This window comes from Rana temporaria, unplaced genomic scaffold (genome assembly GCF_905171775.1).
Source record: "Rana temporaria unplaced genomic scaffold, aRanTem1.1, whole genome shotgun sequence".
Classification (NCBI taxonomy): Eukaryota; Metazoa; Chordata; class Amphibia; order Anura; family Ranidae; genus Rana; species Rana temporaria.
In genome coordinates, this window is record NW_024404826.1 from 189 (window position 1) to 23,688 (window position 23,500).

Below are 23,500 nucleotides of genomic sequence, written 5' to 3' on the forward strand. Positions count from 1 at the left end.
GGGAGAGCGGACATCTTGGTACACCCCGCACTCCTCCATAGTAAGGATACAGTGAGAAGGGGGAGAGCGGACATCTTGGTACACCCCGCACTCCTCCATAGTAAGGATACAGTGAGAAGGGGAGAGCGGACATCTTGGTACACCCCGCACTCCTCCATAGTAAGGATACAGTGAGAAGGGGGAGAGCGGACATCTTGGTACACCCCGCACTCCTCCATAGTAAGGATACAGTGAGAAGGGGGAGAGCGGACATCTTGGTACACCCCGCACTCCTCCATAGTAAGGATACAGTGAGAAGGGGGAGAGCGGACATCTTGGTACACCCCGCACTCCTCCACAGGTAGCTCTGTTCCCTTTCTTAGAATATTATTGGTATGGTCCTGTCCCCCTCCACTGAGGAGGAGAATGGAAGTGTCCCTTCCCCATGACAGAACATTATAGAAGTCCTTCCCTTCCTCCTCACACTCACTCCTCTATGGTAGAAGAGTTATAGCTCCAACATATATCTCTGTTTTGTGTCCGCCCACGGCCGCGCCTCCTAGTGTGATTTCCCTCACAAATATGTCTCCGACACAGCAGCTCGTCTCTACATAGACCCGCAGTGAGTTTTGGTCTCCGGCAAAATGGCGGCCACCCATTACATAGATAGACTGGAAAAGGAGACACATCGCATCCACAGAGGTCAGAGGATGACGGGAGAAGAGACTTCCGTTGTGGAGACTGAACTGGGACTGGTAAGAGGAAGGGATGTTGTCACCGTGTGTGTGTGAGAGAGTGCGGGGACACGGCCTATGTCAGTGTTATATACAGTATATATATATATATATCAGTCTTGTACGGGGACACGGCCTATGTCAGTGTTATATACAGTATATATATATATATATCAGTCTTGTACGAGGACACGGCCTATGTCAGTGTTATATACAGTATATATATATATCAGTCTTGTACGAGGACACGGCCTATGTCAGTGTTATATACAGTATATATATATATCAGTCTTGTACGGGGACACGGCCTATGTCAGTGTTATATACAGTATATATATATATATATCAGTCTTGTACGAGGACACGGCCTATGTCAGTGTTATATACAGTATATATATATATATCAGTCTTGTACGGGGACACGGCCTATGTCAGTGTTATATACAGTATATATATATATCAGTCTTGTACGAGGACACGGCCTATGTCAGTGTTATATACAGTATATATATATATATATCAGTCTTGTACGAGGACACGGTCTATGTCAGTGTTATATACAGTATATATATATATATCAGTCTTGTACGAGGACACGGTCTATGTCAGTGTTATATACAGTATATATATATATATCAGTCTTGTACGAGGACACGGTCTATGTCAGTGTTATATACAGTATATATATATATATCAGTCTTGTACGGGGACACGGTCTATGTCAGTGTTATATACAGTATATATATATATATCAGTCTTGTACGAGGACACGGTCTATGTCAGTGTTATATACAGTATATATATATATATCAGTCTTGTACGAGGACACGGTCTATGTCAGTGTTATATACAGTATATATATATATCAGTCTTGTACGGGGACACGGCCTATGTCAGTGTTATATACAGTATATATATATATCAGTCTTGTACGAGGACACGGTCTATGTCAGTGTTATATACAGTATATATATATATATCAGTCTTGTACGGGGACACGGCCTATGTCAGTGTTATATACAGTATATATATATATCAGTCTTGTACGAGGACACGGCCTATGTCAGTGTTATATACAGTATATATATATATATCAGTCTTGTACGGGGACACGGTCTATGTCAGTGTTATATACAGTATATATATATATATATATATCAGTCTTGTACGAGGACACGGCCTATGTCAGTGTTATATACAGTATATATATATATATATATATATCAGTCTTGTACGGGGACACGGTCTATGTCAGTGTTATATACAGTATATATATATATATCAGTCTTGTACGGGGACACGGCCTATGTCAGTGTTATATACAGTATATATATATATATATATCAGTCTTGTACGAGGACACGGTCTATGTCAGTGTTATATACAGTATATATATATATATCAGTCTTGTACGGGGACACGGTCTATGTCAGTGTTATATACAGTATATATATATATATCAGTCTTGTACGGGGACACGGTCTATGTCAGTGTTATATACAGTATATATATATATATCAGTCTTGTACGGGGACACGGTCTATGTCAGTGTTATATACAGTATATATATATATCAGTCTTGTACGGGGACACGGTCTATGTCAGTGTTATATACAGTATATATATATATATATATATATCAGTCTTGTACGAGGACACGGTCTATGTCAGTGTTATATACAGTATATATATATATATCAGTCTTGTACGGGGACACGGTCTATGTCAGTGTTATATACAGTATATATATATATCAGTCTTGTACGGGGACACGGTCTATGTCAGTGTTATATACAGTATATATATATATATATATATATCAGTCTTGTACGAGGACACGGTCTATGTCAGTGTTATATACAGTATATATATATATCAGTCTTGTACGAGGACACGGTCTATGTCAGTGTTATATACAGTATATATATATATCAGTCTTGTACGGGGACACGGTCTATGTCAGTGTTATATACAGTATATATATATATATATCAGTCTTGTACGGGGACACGGTCTATGTCAGTGTTATATACAGTATATATATATATCAGTCTTGTACGAGGACACGGTCTATGTCAGTGTTATATACAGTATATATATATATCAGTCTTGTACGAGGACACGGTCTATGTCAGTGTTATATACAGTATATATATATATATCAGTCTTGTACGAGGACACGGTCTATGTCAGTGTTATATACAGTATATATATATATATCAGTCTTGTACGGGGACACGGTCTATGTCAGTGTTATATACAGTATATATATATATATCAGTCTTGTACGGGGACACGGCCTATGTCAGTGTTATATACAGTATATATATATATATATCAGTCTTGTACGAGGACACGGTCTATGTCAGTGTTATATACAGTATATATATATATATCAGTCTTGTACGAGGACACGGTCTATGTCAGTGTTATATACAGTATATATATATATCAGTCTTGTACGGGGACACGGTCTATGTCAGTGTTATATACAGTATATATATATATATATCAGTCTTGTACGGGGACACGGCCTATGTCAGTGTTATATACAGTATATATATATATATCAGTCTTGTACGGGGACACGGCCTATGTCAGTGTTATATACAGTATATATATATATATCAGTCTTGTACGAGGACACGGCCTATGTCAGTGTTATATACAGTATATATATATATATATCAGTCTTGTACGAGGACACGGCCTATGTCAGTGTTATATACAGTATATATATATATATCAGTCTTGTACGAGGACACGGTCTATGTCAGTGTTATATACAGTATATATATATATATCAGTCTTGTACGAGGACACGGTCTATGTCAGTGTTATATACAGTATATATATATATATATCAGTCTTGTACGAGGACACGGCCTATGTCAGTGTTATATACAGTATATATATATATATCAGTCTTGTACGAGGACACGGTCTATGTCAGTGTTATATACAGTATATATATATATATATATCAGTCTTGTACGGGGACACGGCCTATGTCAGTGTTATATACAGTATATATATATATATATCAGTCTTGTACGAGGACACGGCCTATGTCAGTGTTATATACAGTATATATATATATATCAGTCTTGTACGAGGACACGGTCTATGTCAGTGTTATATACAGTATATATATATATATCAGTCTTGTACGAGGACACGGTCTATGTCAGTGTTATATACAGTATATATATATATATATCAGTCTTGTACGAGGACACGGTCTATGTCAGTGTTATATACAGTATATATATATATCAGTCTTGTACGGGGACACGGTCTATGTCAGTGTTATATACAGTATATATATATATATCAGTCTTGTACGGGGACACGGTCTATGTCAGTGTTATATACAGTATATATATATATATCAGTCTTGTACGGGGACACGGTCTATGTCAGTGTTATATACAGTATATATATATATCAGTCTTGTACGGGGACACGGTCTATGTCAGTGTTATATACAGTATATATATATATCAGTCTTGTACGGGGACACGGTCTATGTCAGTGTTATATACAGTATATATATATATATATCAGTCTTGTACGGGGACACGGTCTATGTCAGTGTTATATACAGTATATATATATATATCAGTCTTGTACGAGGACACGGTCTATGTCAGTGTTATATACAGTATATATATATATATCAGTCTTGTACGGGGACACGGTCTATGTCAGTGTTATATACAGTATATATATATATCAGTCTTGTACGGGGACACGGTCTATGTCAGTGTTATATACAGTATATATATATATATCAGTCTTGTACGAGGACACGGTCTATGTCAGTGTTATATACAGTATATATATATATATCAGTCTTGTACGAGGACACGGCCTATGTCAGTGTTATATACAGTATATATATATATATATATCAGTCTTGTACGAGGACACGGTCTATGTCAGTGTTATATACAGTATATATATATATATCAGTCTTGTACGAGGACACGGCCTATGTCAGTGTTATATACAGTATATATATATATATCAGTCTTGTACGGGGACACGGTCTATGTCAGTGTTATATACAGTATATATATATATCAGTCTTGTACGGGGACACGGTCTATGTCAGTGTTATATACAGTATATATATATATATCAGTCTTGTACGAGGACACGGCCTATGTCAGTGTTATATACAGTATATATATATATATATCAGTCTTGTACGAGGACACGGTCTATGTCAGTGTTATATACAGTATATATATATATCAGTCTTGTACGAGGACACGGTCTATGTCAGTGTTATATACAGTATATATATATATCAGTCTTGTACGAGGACACGGTCTATGTCAGTGTTATATACAGTATATATATATATATCAGTCTTGTACGAGGACACGGTCTATGTCAGTGTTATATACAGTATATATATATCAGTCTTGTACGGGGACACGGTCTATGTCAGTGTTATATACAGTATATATATATCAGTCTTGTACGGGGACACGGTCTATGTCAGTGTTATATACAGTATATATATATATAGATCCCCCGGAGAGTTGGGCTCCAGACCCCCCCAAGTACTAGGTGAGGCCCCATGAGAGAGGAGGCGGTCCTACCCTCCCCCTCCCAGGACCGATCACTGAACTCCGTGTGTAGAAGAAGTTCAACCATTTAAGGACCACCTAACGCCGATATACGTCGGCAGAAGGAGCGCGGCTGGGTACATCCACGTACCTGTACGTTGCCTTTAAGAGCCCAGCCACTCGCGACCCAGTCCCAAGCTCCATGACCGCGCCCGCTCGGACCCGGTCCCAAGCTCCATGACCGCGCCCGCTCGGACCCGGTCCCAAGCTCCATGACCGCGCCCGCTCGGACCCAGTCCCAAGCTCCATGACCGCGCCCGCTCGGACCCGGTCCCAAGCTCCATGACCGCGCCCGCTCGGACCCGGTCCCAAGCTCCATGACCGCGCCCGCTCGGACCCGGTCCCAAGCTCCATGACCGCGCCCGCTCGGACCCGGTCCCAAGCTCCATGACCGCGCCCGCTCGGACCCGGTCCCAAGCTCCATGACCGCGCCCGCTCGGACCCGGTCCCAAGCTCCATGACCGCGCCCGCTCGGACCCGGTCCCAAGCTCCATGACCGCGCCCGCTCGGACCCGGTCCCAAGCTCCATGACCGCGCCCGCTCGGACCCGGTCCGAAGCTCCATGACCGCGCCCGCTCGCGACTCGTTCCCAAGCTGCATGACCGCGCCCGCTCGGACCCGGTCCCAAGCTCCATGACCGCGCCCGCTCGAACCCGGTCCCAAGCTCCATGACCGCGCCCGCTCGGACCCGATCCCAAGCTCCATGACCGCGCCCGCTCGGACCCGGTCCCAAGCTCCATGACCGCGCCCGCTCGGACCCGATCCCAAGCTCCATGACCGCGCCCTGATGTCCGAAGGTGTCCCGCGATCGGTCACCGGAGCTGAAGAACAGGGAGAGGCGAGTGTAAACAAACCTTCCCCCGTTCTTCATTGTGGCGCTGTTATTGATCGTCTGATATAGGGAACGGCGATCAGTGACATCACACCTACAGCCACGCCCCCCTACAGTAAGAATCAATCCCTAGGACACACTTAACCCTTTAGCGCCCCCTTAACCCCTTCACTGCCAATAATCAGGGCATTTTTATAGCACTTTTCTCTGTGAAAATCACAATGGTCCCAAAAAAGTGTCCGAAGTGTCCGCCGTAATGTCGCAGTCACGAAAAAAAAATCGCTGATCGCCGCCATTAGTAGTAAAAAAAAAAAATATTAATAAAAATGCCATAAAACTATCCCCTATTTTGTAAACGCTAAAAACTTTGTGCAAACCGACTGATAAACGCTTATTGCGATTTTTCCCCCCCCCCAATAATAGGTAGAAGAATGCGTATCGGAATAAACCGAGGGAAAATGTTTTTTATATGTTTTTGGGGGATATTTATTATAGAAAAAAGTAAAAAATATTGAATTTTTTTTTTAAATTGTCGCTCTATTTTTGTTTATAGCGCAAAAAATAAAAACCGCAGAGGTGATCAAATACCACCAAAAGAAATCTCTATTTGCGGGGAGAAAAAGGACGCCAATTTTGTTTGGGAGCCACGTCGCACGACCGCGCAATTGTCAGTTAAAGCGACGCAGCGCCGAATCGCAAAAAGGGGCCCCTGGTCCTTCAGCTGCATAATAGTCCGGGTCTGAAGGGGTTAAAGACTAAGGCCCGGATTCACGTACATTGGGGCATATATATGCCGACGTAGCGCAGAGCGGCGAGCACCGAATTCACAAAGCACTTCCTCCCAAATCTGCGCTGGGTTCCCTCGGCGTAACTCGTCATAAGTGGAAGTGGGCGTGAGCTATGCTAATGAGGCGTGACCCCATGTAAATGATGGGCCGAGCGCCATCAAGATACGAATAACGAACCGCGCATGCGCCGTCCCGTGGACATATCTCAGTGCGCATGCTCAGAATCGCGTCGGAGCGAACGCCTAAGATACGCCGGATCACTGCCTACGACGTGAACGTAACCTACGCCCAGCCCTATTCACGTCCAACGTAAAATACGACGGCTGTTCCCTGGTCCATACCTTAGCATGAGTTGCGCCTCCTATATGGGGAATAACTTTACGCCGGACGTACAACTTACATAAACGGCGTATATTAATGCGCCAGGCGCAACTACGTTCGTGGATCGACGTATCTCCCTCATTTGAATCGTAAATCAATGGGAGCGCCCCTTGCGGGCAGCGAAAATCTGCGCCCACGATACGCCGGTGTAGGAAAGTTACGTCGGTCGGATGAAGCCTATTTACAGGCGTATCTTGCTTTCAGAGTCAGGCGCACAGATACGACGGCGCACAGATACGACGGCACATAGATAGACTTACGCGGCGTATCTCGAGATACGTCGGTGTAAGTGCTACGTGAATCCGGGCCTAAATCTTTTTCTGACACTTACAAGTAAAAATCCTGTATTTTCTGCTAGAAAATCACGTAGAACCCCTAAACATTATATATATATAGCAGAGACCCTAGGGAATAAAATAGCGGTTGCTGCAATATTTTATGTCACACGGTATTTGCGCAGCGGCCTTTCAAACGCAATTTTTGGGGAATAAATACACTTTAATGAATAATAAAAAAAACAGTAAAGTTAGCTCGTTTTCGGCCATCGGCCAGAGAAAAACCCATATCGGCCGACCTCTCCCCAGAACTTTCACCCTGCTGATCACCCAGAGCAACAAACCGCGTAACATACTAAAAGGGACACACAAAGGAACAAATAATGAATAGAAAAGGAAGTCCAGGAGAGTGAAAAGTGACCAATACAAATTCCTCCGGTTCCAGCCCAGGAGGGGCGCAGTGAGCGGGGTGTGTGTGTGTGTGTATATATATATATATATATAGGGCGCAGTGAGCGGGGTGCCATAAATCAGAGTAACCTCCACTCTCAGTGATTGGGCCACATACACTATAGGCTTTCTGTCCCCTATCCCCCCCCCCCCCCCCCCCAACCGGATCGGGGTAGCCCTCCCCCGCCAGATAGAGAGCCCTTCTAGGTATTCTAAGGGAGAGCCGCCCCTGCATTAGTAGCCTACACCGGTACTAGCCCTTCCAGTGGATTTGCATGGCTCCACCCCTTCTCTGTTCCAGGGCGGGGCCAGCTCCTCCTACCAGATCACCGACAGGGACACCACCTGAGTATTGTATTGTATTGTTGATGACCATGTCCACCCCTTTATGACTACAGTGTCCCCATCTTCTGCTGGCTCCTCCCAGCAGGATAATGTCCCCGTGTCACTATGGAGAGACTCTGAATGGTTTCTGTCTTTTCAGACGTGATGTATTATTGTACCAACGCGACCTAAGATGGAGAAGGACAGAAACAAGATGGCCACCAAAATAATAAGTCTCACCCTGGAGATCCTCTACCTGCTGACCGGAGAGGTGAGGAGGATTCTGGGAGGTCACATGACATCACTCTTATCTCTATTAATAATACACAGACCTGACCGGAGAGGTGAGGAGGATTCTGGGAGGTCACATGACATCACTCTTATCTCTATTAATAATACACAGACCTGACCTGAGAGGTGAGGAGGATTCTGGGAGTCTAACATGACATCACTCTTATCTCTATTAATAACACACAGACCTGACCGGAGAGGTGAGGAGGATTCTGGGAGGTCACATGACATCACTCTTATCTCTATTAATAATACAGACCTGACCGGAGAGGTGAGGAGGATTCTGGGAGTCTAACATGACATCACTCTTATCTCTATTAATAACACACAGACCTGACCGGAGAGGTGAGGAGGATTCTGGGAGGTCACATGACATCACTCTTATCTCTATTAATAATACAGACCTGACCGGAGAGGTGAGGAGGATTCTGGGAGGTCACATGACATCACTCTTATCTCTATTAGTAATACAGACCTGACCGGAGAGGTGAGGAGGATTCTGGGAGGTCACATGACATCACTCTTATCTCTATTAATAATACACAGACCTGACCGGAGAGGTGAGGAGGATTCTGGGAGGTCACATGACTTTCTCTTTCTGATCTGTAGGATTATGTTGTGGTGAAGAAGTCCGGTGAGGACCAAGTTTCGGGAGGTCGGAGCAGAACCCGGAGCCTCATCACAGAGCTTCCAATTCCCTCCATGACTCCTGAGAGCGACAGTGAGCAGAAGATCCTGGAACTGACCACCATGATGGTCCATCTGCTGACAGGAGAGGTGAGGAGGATTCTGGGACATTATCCAGTAACAGACAAGGGGTGTGTCTGGATGGTGACTGTATCATTGTGTGTGTCAGGTTCCTATAAGGTGTCAGGATGTCACTGTCTATTTCTCCATGGAGGAGTGGGAGTATTTAGAAGGACACAAGGATCTCTACAAGGACGTCATGATGGAGGATCACCACACCCTCCCGGATCCGGGTAAGATGTGTTTTACAGTTATTATATCTTGTAGAGTTGGTGAATTTACCCCCCGAGGAACGTCCTGACCTGTAGGGTGTCTCCTATCAGGAGCCCTCTGTCTCTGGTATGGACGTATTGATTAGTCAGTCACCAGTGTTTGAAGGAATTCTCTTCCAGAATCCATAACTTTGGCTTTATAACCTCAGATTCTCAGACCCGAAGTTCAGGATTTCACCAGACTCTGGGGGGGGGGGGGTTCTGATTGGTCAGAAGTGATTGATGGAATAATGACTGGACCGTTCTTAGAAATGCTCAATATTGTTTTTCTTTTCTGTTCTGACAAAACGTTTCTCGTTCTCTCTAGAGGAGCCGCTGGCTGAAGATGTCTCTTCTGGAGGATTCCATCCTTGTCTTTCCATAAATAAAGAGAAGAAATGTATGGAAAGCCATCGGGGGAGTCGTGGCCTGGAATGTGGGAAGCAGAAGATTTGCCAGAGACAGGAGGGGAAGGATAGACCCATGAACTGTGTGACCCACGTGAAGGAGGGAGAGAATCTCACCAACCTTCCCTCCACCCACCATAGTCGGGAAGGTCCAACCTCGTATGGAGATCACACACAATATATAGCTTCCCCGATCAAGGAGGGAGAGAATCTCACCAACCTTCCCTCCACCCACCATTGTCGGGAAGGTCCAACCTCGTATGGAGATCACACACAATATATAGCTTCCCCGATGAAGGAGGGAGAGAATCTCACCAACCTTCCCACCACCCACCATAGTCATGAAGGTCCAACCTCGTATGGAGGAGATCAGACACAATATATAGCTTCCCCGATGAAGGAGGGAGAGAATCTCACCAACCTTCCCACCACCCACCATAGTCATGAAGGTCCAACCTCGTATGGAGGAGATCAGACACAATATATAGCTTCCCCGATGAAGGAGGGAGAGAATCTCGCCAACCTTCCCTCCACCCACCATAGACGGGAAGGTCCAACCTCGTATGGAGATTACACACAATATACATCTACCCCGATGAAGGAGGGAGAGAATCTCACCAACCTTCCCACCACCCACCATTGTCGGGAAGGTCCAACCTCGTATGGAGATCACACACAATATAAAGCTTCCCCGATGAAGGAGGGAGAGAATCTCGCCAACCTTCCCTCCACCCACCATAGTCATGAAGGTCCAACCTTGTATGGAGGAGAACGGACACAATATATAACTTCCCCGGTGAAGGAGGAGGATCATTTCATGGACTGTCCTACCCCCCAGCATACATCTCATAGTCATATAGGTTCAGAAGATCAGACACAATATATAACTTCCCCAGAGAAGGAGGGAGAGAATCAAACCAACCTTCCCTCCACCCACCATAGTCATGAAGGTCCAACCTCGTATGGAGATCACACACAATATATAGCTTCCCCGACCAAGGAGGGGGATCATTTCACCGATCTTCCCTCCACCCACCATAGTCAGGAAGGTCCAGCCTCGTATGGAGGAGATCTGACACAAAACCCATCTACCCCGATGAAGAAGGAGGATCATTTCACCAACCTTCCCTCCACCCACCATAGTCAGGAAGGTCCAACCTCGTATGGAGGAGATCTGACACAAAACACATCTACCCCAATGAAGAAGGAGGGTCATTTCACCAACCTTCCCTCCATCCACCATAGTCAGGAAGGTCCAGCCTCGTATGGAGGAGATCTGACACAAAACCCATCTACCCCGATGAAGAAGGAGGATCATTTCACCAACCTTCCCTCCATCCACCATAGTCAGGAAGGTCCAGCCTCGTATGGAGGAGATCTGACACAAAACCCATCTACCCCGATGAAGGAGGAGGATCATTTCACCAACCTTCCCTCCATCCACCATAGTCAGGAAGGTCCAGCCTCGTATGGAGGAGATCTGACACAAAACACATCTACCCCGATGAAGAAGGAGCCCTGTCTGTCCATAGAAGGGACCCCCCCAAATAATGACATTTATACCCATAGAGACACTCCGCAGGGTCTGTGTACTAAAATTAAGGAGGAGCCCCGTTCATGTGAGGGCGCAAACCCCGTGGACATCCATTCACATTCATTTCCATCTTCTCATATTAAAGAAGAACCCCCCTCTTGTGAGGAAGCCGATCTTCCCAGGAGTGGAACGAACTTCCTTACAAACAGCACAGCCTATCTTTCTTCTCGTAATAGGGTGGAGCCTGCATCATGTGTGGGAGGAGATTTCCCCGACATTTTCTTCCCTATAGATATGTATGAAGAGCCGGAGCTCCCGGCGTACGTACCCACCGACCAGCTGTACGCTGATACTGGAATTCTGGGGTACAACGGCTGGGATGTGGGATCTGATCCCCTCCACAACTCCATGATTGTAACCTGCACTAAGCGTGGGGAAAACCTCTCCAATAGGATGCCTTCTCAGACCAATCAGAGATCTTGTGTGGCGGATAGACCGGTCCCTTATCCTGATTGGTGGAGGACTTTTGGCGGGAGCCCGAATGTGGCGGTGCCTGGGAGGGGGGCCAGCAGTGGGAAGTCTTTATCCCACTACGAACGAGAGAGACGCTTTTCAAGGCAGCCGCGGTTCCCTGCCAGAGACACGCCGCGCTTCTTCTGCTTCGAATGCGGTAAGTATTTCTCTAGTAACCCGCACCTCATCCGCCACCAGCGCATCCACACCGGCGAGAAGCCCTTTTCCTGTACCGACTGCGGCAAGAGCTTCAATCAGAAGTCCATCCTGGTGACTCACCAAAGGACCCACACGGGAGAGAAACCATTCGTGTGTTCGCTGTGCGGGAAATCCTTCATCAAGAGCTCCAACCTGGTCACCCACCAGAGGATCCACGGCGGAGAGAAGCCCTTCTGCTGTCCAGACTGCGGGAAGTCCTTCATGAAAAGTTCCAGTCTTGTAGCTCACCAAAGAACTCACCGAGGAAGGAGGCAGTTTCCTTTCTTCTGAGAAGCCGGAATTGGTGGGGGTGCCTCAGTCCTCAGTCGGGGCGCCTCCCACCCGCCCCAGTCCTCAGTCGGGGAGCCTCCCACCCGCTCCAGTCCTCAGTCGGGGAGCCTCCCACCCGCTCCAGTCCTCAGTCGGGGAGCCTCCCACCCGCTCCAGTCCTCAGTCGGGGCGCCGCCCACCCGCCCCAGTCCTCAGTCGGAGCGCCTCCCATCCGCCCCAGTCCTCAGTCGGAGCGCCTCCCATCCGCCCCAGTCCTCAGTCGGGGCGCCTCCCATCCGCCCCAGTCCTCAGTCGGGGCGCCTCCCATCCGCCCCAGTCCTCAGTCGGGGCGCCTCCTACTCGCCCCAGTCCTCAGTCGGGGCGCCTCCCACCTGCCCCAGTCCTCAGTCGGGGCGCCTCCCACCCGCCCCAGTCGGGGCATCTACCGTCACCCGGCTCCTCCGCCTTCCTCCACAATGTCCGGTGGAGCCGAGTGTATGACTCTGCTGATTGTACGGAGCCGTGTTTCCTGTAAGTCTGGATGGACTTGATCTTTTTCCACTCTTCTCTATTTATTTCTGGAATTTATAAGAGTTATTAAAGATATAAAACTGAATATTCCGTACGAGCCAATCACTGTGAGGGGGGGGGTCCTTCCATTGTCTCTAAAGGGGACTCCGCTGATTTCAGGTTCCATGTCAACACCAGCCAAGGGCCCTGAAATGTCCCCCCATTTTCTCAGGTTACACCCAAAAATGAATGTATTTATTTGGATTTTATGTGACACATAATTGTGAATTGGAAGGAATATGATACAAATAAATATGTGAAAAGTGTGGGGGGAGGGGTATTTGTATTCAGCCCCCTTTACTCTGATAAATCTAGAGGAACCAATCGCCTCCAGAAGTCACCTAATCAGTGACCAGACAGGTCAGGGATAAAGTTGTGGAGAAGTATAAAGCAGCGTTGGGTTATAAAAAAATCTCCCAAGCTTTGAAGATCTCACGGAGCTTCTGTTCAATCCATCATCGGAAAATGGAAAGAGTATGGCACAACCGCAAACCTACCAAGACATGGCCGTCCACCTAAACTGACCGGGCCGGGCAAGGAGAGCGTTCATCAGAGAAGCAGCCAAGAGGTCCCATGGTAACTTTGGAGGAGCTGCACAGCTCAGGGGGGAGAATCTGTCCACAGGACAACTATTAGGGAAGGATGGAGCCGGGATGGGAACAGGGGGAAGGATGGAACTGGGATGGGATCCAGGGAAGGCTGGAGCCATGATGCGATGGGGGGAATGGATAGAGTTGGGATGGGATCAGGGGGATGGATGGAGCCGGGATGGGATCGAGGGAAGGCTGGAGCCAGGATGCGATGGGGGGGAATGGATAGAGTTGGGATGGGATAAGGGTGGTTGATGGAGCCGGGATGGGATCAGGGGGATGGATGGGGCCAGGATGAAATTAGGGGAATGGATAGAGTTAGGATGGGATCAGGGTGGTGGATAGAGCTGGAATGGGATTGGGGTGGTGGATGGAGCTGGGATGGGATCAGGTGAACGGATGGGATCGAGGGAAGCATGGAGCCGGGATGCAATGGGGGAATGGATAGAGTTGGGATGGGATCAGGGGGATGGATGGAGCCGGGATGAAATTAGGGGAATGGATAGAGTTAGGATGGGATCAGGGCGGTGGATGGAGCGGAAATGGGATCGGGATGGGATCGGGGGATGGATGGAGGTAAGATAAGATCGGGGGATAGATAAAGCCGGAATGGATGGACCTGGGATGGGATCAGGGGGATGGATGGACATGGGATCAGGGGGATGGATGGACCTGGGATGGGATAGGGGGATGAATGTAGCGGGGATGGGATCAGGGGATGAATGTAGCGGGGATGGGATCGGGGATGGATAGAGTTGAGATGGGATAGGGGGATGAATGTAGCGGGGATGGGATCAGGGGATAGATGGAGTCGGGATGGGATCGGGGATGGATAGAGTCGAGATGGGATCAGGGGATGAATGTAGCGGGGATGGGATAGGGGGATAAATGTAGCGGGGATGGGATAGGGGGATGAATGTAGCGGGGATGGGATCAGGGGATGAATGTAGCGGGGATGGGATCAGGGGATAGATGGAGTCGGGATGGGATCGGGGATGGATAGATTCGAGATGGGATAGGGGGATGAATGTAGCGGGGATGGGATCAGGGGATGAATGTAGCGGGGATAGGATCAGGGGATAGATGGAGTAGGGATGGGATCGGGGATGGATAGAGTCGAGATGGGATAGGGGGATGAATGTAGCGGGGATGGGATAGGGGGATGAATGTAGCGGGGATGGGATCAGGGGATGAATGTAGCGGGGATGGGATCAGGGGATAGATGGAGTCGGGATGGGATCGGGGATGGATAGAGTCGAGATGGGATAGGGGGATGAATGTAGCGGGGATGGGATCAGGGGATGAATGTAGCGGGGATGGGATCAGGGGATAGATGGAGTCGGGATGGGATCGGGGATGGATAGAGTCGAGATGGGATAGGGGGATGAATGTAGCGGGGATGGGATCAGGGGATAGATGGAGTCGGGATGGATAGAGTCGAGATGGGATAGGGGGATGAATGTAGCGGGGATGGGATAGGGGGATGAATGTAGCGGGGATGGGATCAGGGGATGAATGTAGCGGGGATGGGATCAGGGGATAGATGGAGTCGGGATGGGATCGGGGATGGATAGAGTCGAGATGGGATAGGGGGATGAATGTAGCGGGGATGGGATCAGGGGATGAATGTAGCGGGGATGGGATCAGGGGATAGATGGAGTCGGGATGGGATCGGGGATGGATAGAGTCGAGATGGGATAGGGGGATGAATGTAGCGGGGATGGGATCAGGGGATGAATGTAGCGGGGATGGGATCAGGGGATAGATGGAGTCGGGATGGGATCGGGGGATGAATGTAGCGGGGATGGGATCAGGGGATGAATGTAGCGGGGATGGGATCAGGGGATAGATGGAGTCGGGATGGGATCGGGGATGGATAGAGTCGAGATGGGATAGGGGGATGAATGTAGCTGGGATGGGATAGGGGGATGAATGTAGCGGGGATAGGATCAGGGGATGAATGTAGCGGGGATAGGATCAGGGGATAGATGGAGTCGGGATGGGATCGGGGGATGAATGTAGCGGGGATGGGATCAGGGGATAGATGGGATCGGAGATGGATAGAGTCGAGATGGGATAGGGGGATGAATGTAGCGGGGATGGATCAGGGGATGAATGTAGCGGGGATGGGATCAGGGGATAGATGGAGTCGGGATGGGATCGGGGATGGATAGAGTCGAGATGGGATAGGGGGATGAATGTAGCGGGGATGGGATCAGGGGATAGATGGGATCGGAGATGGATAGAGTCGGGATGGGATCGGGGGATGGATGGAGGTAAGATAAGATCGGGGGATAGATAAAACCGGAATGGATGGACCTGGGATGGGATCAGGGGGATGGATGGACATGGGATCAGGGGATGAATGTAGCGGGGATAGGATCAGGGGATAGATGGAGTAGGGATGGGATCGGGGATGGATAGAGTCGAGATGGGATAGGGGGATGAATGTAGCGGGGATGGGATAGGGGGATGAATGTAGCGGGGATGGGATCAGGGGATGAATGTAGCGGGGATGGGATCAGGGGATAGATGGAGTCGGGATGGGATCGGGGATGGATAGAGTCGAGATGGGATAGGGGGATGAATGTAGCGGGGATGGGATCAGGGGATGAATGTAGCGGGGATGGGATCAGGGGATAGATGGAGTCGGGATGGGATCGGGGATGGATAGAGTCGAGATGGGATAGGGGGATGAATGTAGCGGGGATGGGATCAGGGGATAGATGGAGTCGGGATGGATAGAGTCGAGATGGGATAGGGGGATGAATGTAGCGGGGATGGGATAGGGGGATGAATGTAGCGGGGATGGGATCAGGGGATAGATGGAGTCGGGATGGGATCGGGGATGGATAGAGTCGAGATGGGATAGGGGGATGAATGTAGCGGGGATGGGATCAGGGGATGAATGTAGCGGGGATAGGATCAGGGGATAGATGGAGTCGGGATGGGATCGGGGATGGATAGAGTCGAGATGGGATAGGGGGATGAATGTAGCGGGGATGGGATCAGGGGATGAATGTAGCGGGGATGGGATCAGGGGATAGATGGAGTCGGGATGGGATCGGGATGGATAGAGTCGAGATGGGATAGGGGGATGAATGTAGCGGGGATGGGATCAGGGGATGAATGTAGCGGGGATGGGATCAGGGGATAGATGGAGTCGGGATGGGATCGGGGATGGATAGAGTCGAGATGGGATAGGGGGATGAATGTAGCGGGGATGGGATCAGGGGATGAATGTAGCGGGGATGGGATCAGGGGATAGATGGAGTAGGGATGGGATCGGGGATGGATAGAGTCGAGATGGGATAGGGGGATGAATGTAGCGGGGATGGGATCGGGGGATGAATGTAGCGGGGATGGGATCAGGGGATAGATGGAGTCGGGATGGGATCGGGGATGGATAGAGTCGAGATGGGATAGGGGGATGAATGTAGCGGGGATGGGATCAGGGGATGAATGTAGCGGGGATGGGATCAGGGGATAGATGGAGTCGGGATGGGATCGGGGATGGATAGATTCGAGATGGGATAGGGGGATGAATGTAGCGGGGATGGGATCAGGGGATGAATGTAGCGGGGATGGGATCAGGGGATAGATGGAGTCGGGATGGGATCGGGGATGGATAGAGTCGAGATGGGATAGGGGGATGAATGTAGCTGGGATGGGATAGGGGGATGAATGTAGCGGGGATAGGATCAGGGGATGAATGTAGCGGGGATAGGATCAGGGGATAGATGGAGTCGGGATGGGATCGGGGGATGAATGTAGCGGGGATGGGATCAGGGGATAGATGGGATCGGAGATGGATAGAGTCGAGATGGGATAGGGGGATGAATGTAGCGGGGATGGGATCAGGGGATGAATGTAGCGGGGATGGGATCAGGGGATAGATGGAGTCGGGATGGGATCGGGGATGGATAGAGTCGAGATGGGATAGGGGGATGAATGTAGCGGGGATGGGATCAGGGGATAGATGGGATCGGAGATGGATAGAGTCGGGATGGGATCGGGGGATGGATGGAGGTAAGATAAGATCGGGGGATAGATAAAACCGGAATGGATGGACCTGGGATGGGATCAGGGGGATGGATGGACATGGGATCAGGGGATGGATGGACCTGGGATGGGATCGGGGGTGGATAGAGTCGGGATGGGATCAGGGGATGGATGGGATCAGAGGATGGATCCTTAATGTGAAGTAAACGGGATCTCCCTCCCAGAATAAGGATCACACGGAGCTCCACCATTCAGCTCCAGGTTGTCAGTGCTGAACACGGATCCTAAGTGCTGATTGACACTATAAATGGCTGCTGGCAGGCTTCAGTGCCTTTCCATGAGCTTCAAGAAGTTCTGAATCCCACAAGCGGCTTGTAAATGGTGCGGGGGAGGGGAGAAAGAAGGTGACCTTCTTATCAGAGCTTCCTGTGAAGTTGGGGGGGTCACATTATCCGGTGGGGGGGTCTAGAGTGACACATGGAAATCACCAATACACTACATTACCAAAAGTTTCGGGACGCCGGCCTTTACATGAACTGTAATGACCCCCCAGTCTTAGTCCGGAGGGTTCAATATTGAGTTGGCTCCGCCCTTTGCAGCTATAAGGTTTAGGGGTGTGTCTATGGGAAGGCCGTCCACAAGGTTTAGGGGTGTGTCTATGGGAAGGCTGTCCACAAGGTTTAGGGGTGTGTCTATGGGAAGGCCGTCCACAAGGTTTAGGGGTGTGTCTATGGGAAGGCCGTCCACAAGGTTTAGGGGTGTGTCTATGGGAAGGCTGTCCACAAGGTTTAGGGGTGTGTCTATGGGAAGGCCGTCCACAAGGTTTAGGGGTGTGTCTATGGGAAGGCCGTCCACAAGGTTTAGGGGTGTGTCTATGGGAAGGCCGTCCACAAGGTTTAGGGGTGTGTCTATGGGAAGGCCGTCCACAAGGTTTAGGGGGGTGTCTATGGGAAGGCCGTCCACAAGGTTTAGGGGCGTGTCTATGGGAAGGCCGTCCACAAGGTTTAGGGGTGTGTCTATGGGAAGGCCGTCCACAAGGTTTAGGGGCGTGTCTATGGGAAGGCCGTCCACAAGGTTTAGGGGTGCGTCTATGGGAAGGCCGTCCACAAGGTTTAGGGGCGTGTCTATGGGAAGGCCGTCCACAAGGTTTAGGGGTGTGTCTATGGGAAGGCCGTCCACAAGGTTTAGGGGTGTGTCTATGGGAAGGCCGTCCACAAGGTTTAGGGGTGCGTCTATGGGAAGGCCGTCCACAAGGTTTAGGGGCGTGTCTATGGGAAGGCCGTCCACAAGGTTTAGGGGTGTGTCTATGGGAAGGCCGTCCACAAGGTTTAGGGGTGTGTCTATGGGAAGGCTGTCCACAAGGTTTAGTGGTGTGTCTATGGGAAGGCCGTCCACAAGGTTTAGGGGGGTGTCTATGGGACGGCAGTCCACAAGGTTTAGGGGTGTGTCTATGGGAAGGCCGTCCACAATGTTTAGGGGGGTGTCTATGGGAAGGCCTCCCACAAGGTTTAGGGGTGTGTCTATGGGAAGGCCGTCCACAATGTTTAGAGGTGTGTCTATGGGAAGGCCGTCCACAGGGTTTAGGGGCGTGTCTATGGAAAGGCCGTCCACAAGGTTTAGGGGTGTGTCTATGGGACGGCAGTCCACAAGGTTTAGGGGTGTGTCTATGGGAAGGCCGTCCACAAGGTTTAGGGGTGTGTCTATGGGAAGGCCGTCCACAATGTTTAGGGGTGTGTCTATGGGAAGGCCGTCCACAAGGTTTAGGGGTGTGTCTATGGGAAGGCCGTCCACAATGTTTAGGGGGGTGTCTATGGGAAGGCCTCCCACAAGGTTTAGGGGTGTGTCTATGGGAAGGCCGTCCACAATGTTTAGAGGTGTGTCTATGGGAAGGCCGTCCACAGGGTTTAGGGGCGTGTCTATGGAAAGGCCGTCCACAAGGTTTAGGGGTGTGTCTATGGGACGGCAGTCCACAAGGTTTAGGGGTGTGTCTATGGGAAGGCCGTCCACAAGGTTTAGGGGTGTGTCTATGGGAAGGCCGTCCACAATGTTTAGGGGTGTGTCTATGGGAAGGCCGTCCACAAGGTTTAGGGGTGTGTCTATGGGAAGGCAGTCCACAAGGTTTAGGGGTGTGTATAGGAAGGCCGTCCACAAGGTTTAGGGGTGCGTCTATGGGAGCAGCAGCCCGGCCGGTCAGGAAAGGGGTGGGGACGAGCGAGCGCCCCCCCCTCCTTAACCGCGCCAGGCCGCATGCCCTCAACATGGGGGGTAGGTGCTTTGGGGCGGGGGTGCCCGGACTTCTTCTTCTCTGATGTTGACACGTCGCTTCCTCCCGCTGTAATGCCGGGTGCACGGAGCATGATGGGACTGTGATGTCATAAGAGGCCTATATAAATCGGTGCGAGCCGCGCACGCGGCATTACAGCGGGAGGAAGCGACGTGTCAACATCGAAGAAGAAGGGGACAGAAGCCCGGGCACCCCCCAGCCAAAGACGTCAAAGAAGCCCGGGAGTGGGGCCGCTGTAAAAGAGCTAAAGAAGAAAGTGCCCCCCCCCCGGCGGAAGAGAACCAGATGGCAGTGAAGACCGGCACATCCCCCCCCCATATTCATTCACCTAGGGTGGGGGGCCGGCATCTGGGGGCCCCCCTTATTAAAGGAGGCTCCCGGATTCCGATAAGCTCCCCTCCCGCAGACCCCAACAACCAACTGCCATGGTTGTCGGGAAGAGGCCCTGTCCTCATCAACATGGGGACAGGTGCTTTGGGGTGGGGCGGGGCCACAGGGTTCCCCCTGCCCCAAACCACCTACCCCCCATGTTGAGGGCATGCGGCCTGGCACGGTTAAGGAGGGGGGGGCGCTCGCTCGTCCCCACCCCTTTCCTGACCGGCCGGGCTGCTGCTCGGATACGGGTCTGGTATGGATTTTGGGGGGAACCCCACGCCGTTTTTTTCAGCATACGGGGGTGTCTCCTTAAATTCCATAGCAGACCCAAGGGCCCGGGATGCTCCTGTAGGGGGGACCCACGCCGTTTTTTCAAGGGCCCGGTATGCTCCTGTAGGGGGGACCCACGCCGGTTCCCCCTCAAGATTCATACCAGACTCAGCTGACACTGCGGTTACCCCGGTTACGTGCCGAGAGCTGCGGGATTTCCCAGCTGGACGCATCCAGATCTATTTTTTCTATCCGCACAAAACCGCGGGGAAGAAACCGCAGTGTGTGAATGTCATAGGAAAGCACCATTCTATCTGTCCGTGTGAAAGGGGCCTTAAGGCGTCGGCTTACCAAGACATTAACTTTGTGGGAGGAGTTTGGGGGACGGCCCCTCCCTGTTCCAACATGACTGCCCACCAGAGCACAAAGCAAGGTCCATAAAGACATGGAGGAGCGAGTTTGGGGTGGAAGAACCTGACTGGCCTGCACAGAGTCCTGACCTTAACCCCACAGAACACCTTTGGGATGAATTGGAGACTGTGAGCCAGACCTTCTCGTCCAACATCAGTGCCTGACCTCACAAATGCTCTTCTGAGAGAACGGTGAAACATTCCCATAGACACCCTCCTAAACCTTGTGGACGGCCTTCCCATAGACACCCTCCTAAACCTTGTGGACGGCCTTCCCATAGACACCCTCCTAAACCTTGTGGACGGCCTTCTCATAGACACATCCCTAAACCTTGTGGACGGCCTTCCCATAGACACACCCTCCTAAACCTTGTGGACGGCCTTCCCATAGACACATCCCTAAACCTTGTGGACGGCCTTCCCATAGGACACACCCCTAAACCTTGTGGACAGCCTTCCCATAGACACACCTCCTAAACCTTGTGGACGGCCTTCCCATAGACACACCCCTAAACCTTGTGGACGGCCTTCCCATAGACACACCCCTAAACCTTGTGGACGGCCTTCCCATAGACACCCTCCTAAACCCTGTGGACGGCCTTCCCATAGACACACCTCCTAAACATTGTGGACGGCCTTCCCATAGACACACCCCTAAACCTTGTGGACGGCCTTCCCATAGACACCCTCCTAAACCCTGTGGACGGCCTTCCCATAGACACACCTCCTAAACCTTGTGGACGGCCTTCCCATAGACACATCCCTAAACCTTGTGGACGGCCTTCCCATAGACACATCCCTAAACCTTGTGGACGGCCTTCCCATAGGACACACCCCTAAACCTTGTGGACAGCCTTCCCATAGACACACCCCTAAACCTTGTGGACAGCCTTCCCATAGACACACCCCTAAACCTTGTGGACGGCCTTCCCATAGACACATCCCTAAACCTTGTGGACGGCCTTCCCATAGACACACCCCTAAACCTTGTGGACGGCCTTCCCATAGACACCCTCCTAAACCTTGTGGACAGCCTTCCCATAGACACACCTCCTAAACCTTGTGGACGGCCTTCCATAGACACACCCCTAAACCTTGTGGATGGCCTTCCCATAGACACACCCCTAAACCTTGTGGACGGCCTTCCCATAGACACACCCCTAAACCTTGTGGACGGCCTTCCCATAGACACACCCCTAAACCTTGTGGACGGCCTTCCCATAGACACATCCCTAAACCTTGTGGACGGCCTTCCCATAGACACACCCCTAAACCTTGTGGACAGCCTTCCCATAGACACACCTCCTAAACCTTGTGGACGGCCTTCCCATAGACACACCCCTAAACCTTGTGGACAGCCTTCCCATAGACACCCTCCTAAACCTTGTGGACAGCCTTCTCATAGACACCCTCCTAAACCTTGTGGACGGCCTTCCCATAGACACATCCCTAAACCTTGTGGACAGCCTTCTCATAGACACCCTCCTAAACCTTGTGGACGGCCTTCCCATAGACACATCCCTAAACCTTGTGGACGGCCTTCTCATAGACACCCTCCTAAACCTTGTGACAGGCCTTCCCATAGACACGCCCCTAAACATTGTGGACGGCCTTCCCATAGACACACCCCTAAACCTTGTGGACTGCCGTCCCATAGACACCCCCCTAAACCTTGTGGACGGCCTTCCCATAGACACACCACTAAACCTTGTGGACAGCCTTCCCATAGACACACCCCTAAACCTTGTGGACAGCCTTCCCATAGACACATCCCTAAACCTTGTGGACCGCCTTCCCATAGACACACCCCTAAACCTTGTGGACGGCCTTCCCATAGACACACCCCTAAACCTTGTGGACGGAACTTCCCATAGACACACCCCTAAACCTTGTGGACGGAACTTCCCATAGACACCCTCCTAAACCTTGTGGACAGCACTTCCCATAGACACACCTCCTAAACCTTGTGGGACCGGAACTTCCCTAGACACCCTCCTAAACCTTGTGGACAGGCCTTCTCATAGACACACCTCCTAAACCTTGTGGGCAGCCTTCCCATAGACACCTCCTAAACCTTGTGGGACGGCCTTCTCATAGGACACACCCTCCCTAAACCTTGTGGACAGGCCTTCCCATAGACACCCTCCTAAACCTTGTGGGCGGCCTTCCTCCATAGACACCCTCCTAAACCTTGTGGACGCCCTTCCCATAGACACCCTCCTAAACTTGTGGGCGGCCTTCCCATAGACACCCTCCTAAACCTTGTGGACAGGCCTTCCCATAGACACCCTCCTAAACCTTGTGGACGGCCTTCCCATAGACACACCCTCCTAAACCTTGTGGACAGCCTTCCCATAGACACCCTCCTAAACCTTGTGGACGGCC

The 23,500-nt window shown here is 50.2% G+C and overlaps 1 protein-coding gene across 5 annotated transcripts; it reads left to right on the top strand.

Moving 5' to 3' along the window:
• Positions 1-533: 533 nt before the first annotated feature.
• On the top strand, positions 534-13,230 carry LOC120924042 (transcriptional regulator CRZ1-like). 5 transcript variants are annotated; one of them, XM_040335061.1, is made up of 6 exons: positions 534-734; positions 8,564-8,674; positions 9,304-9,471; positions 9,551-9,674; positions 10,021-10,848; positions 11,050-13,230. In XM_040335061.1, the coding sequence occupies exons 2-6, from the start codon at positions 8,597-8,599 to the stop codon at positions 12,633-12,635; spliced, it is 2,784 nt and encodes a 927-aa protein (XP_040190995.1). In that variant the 5' UTR covers positions 534-734; positions 8,564-8,596; the 3' UTR covers positions 12,636-13,230. The 5 variants fall into 5 exon arrangements, with proteins under 5 accessions (XP_040190995.1, XP_040190994.1, XP_040190993.1 ...); XM_040335060.1 differs by having other exon boundaries at positions 535-734; positions 10,021-10,347; positions 10,447-13,230; XM_040335059.1 differs by having other exon boundaries at positions 536-734; positions 10,021-10,199; positions 10,299-13,230.
• The last annotated feature ends 10,270 nt before the right edge of the window (positions 13,231-23,500 follow it).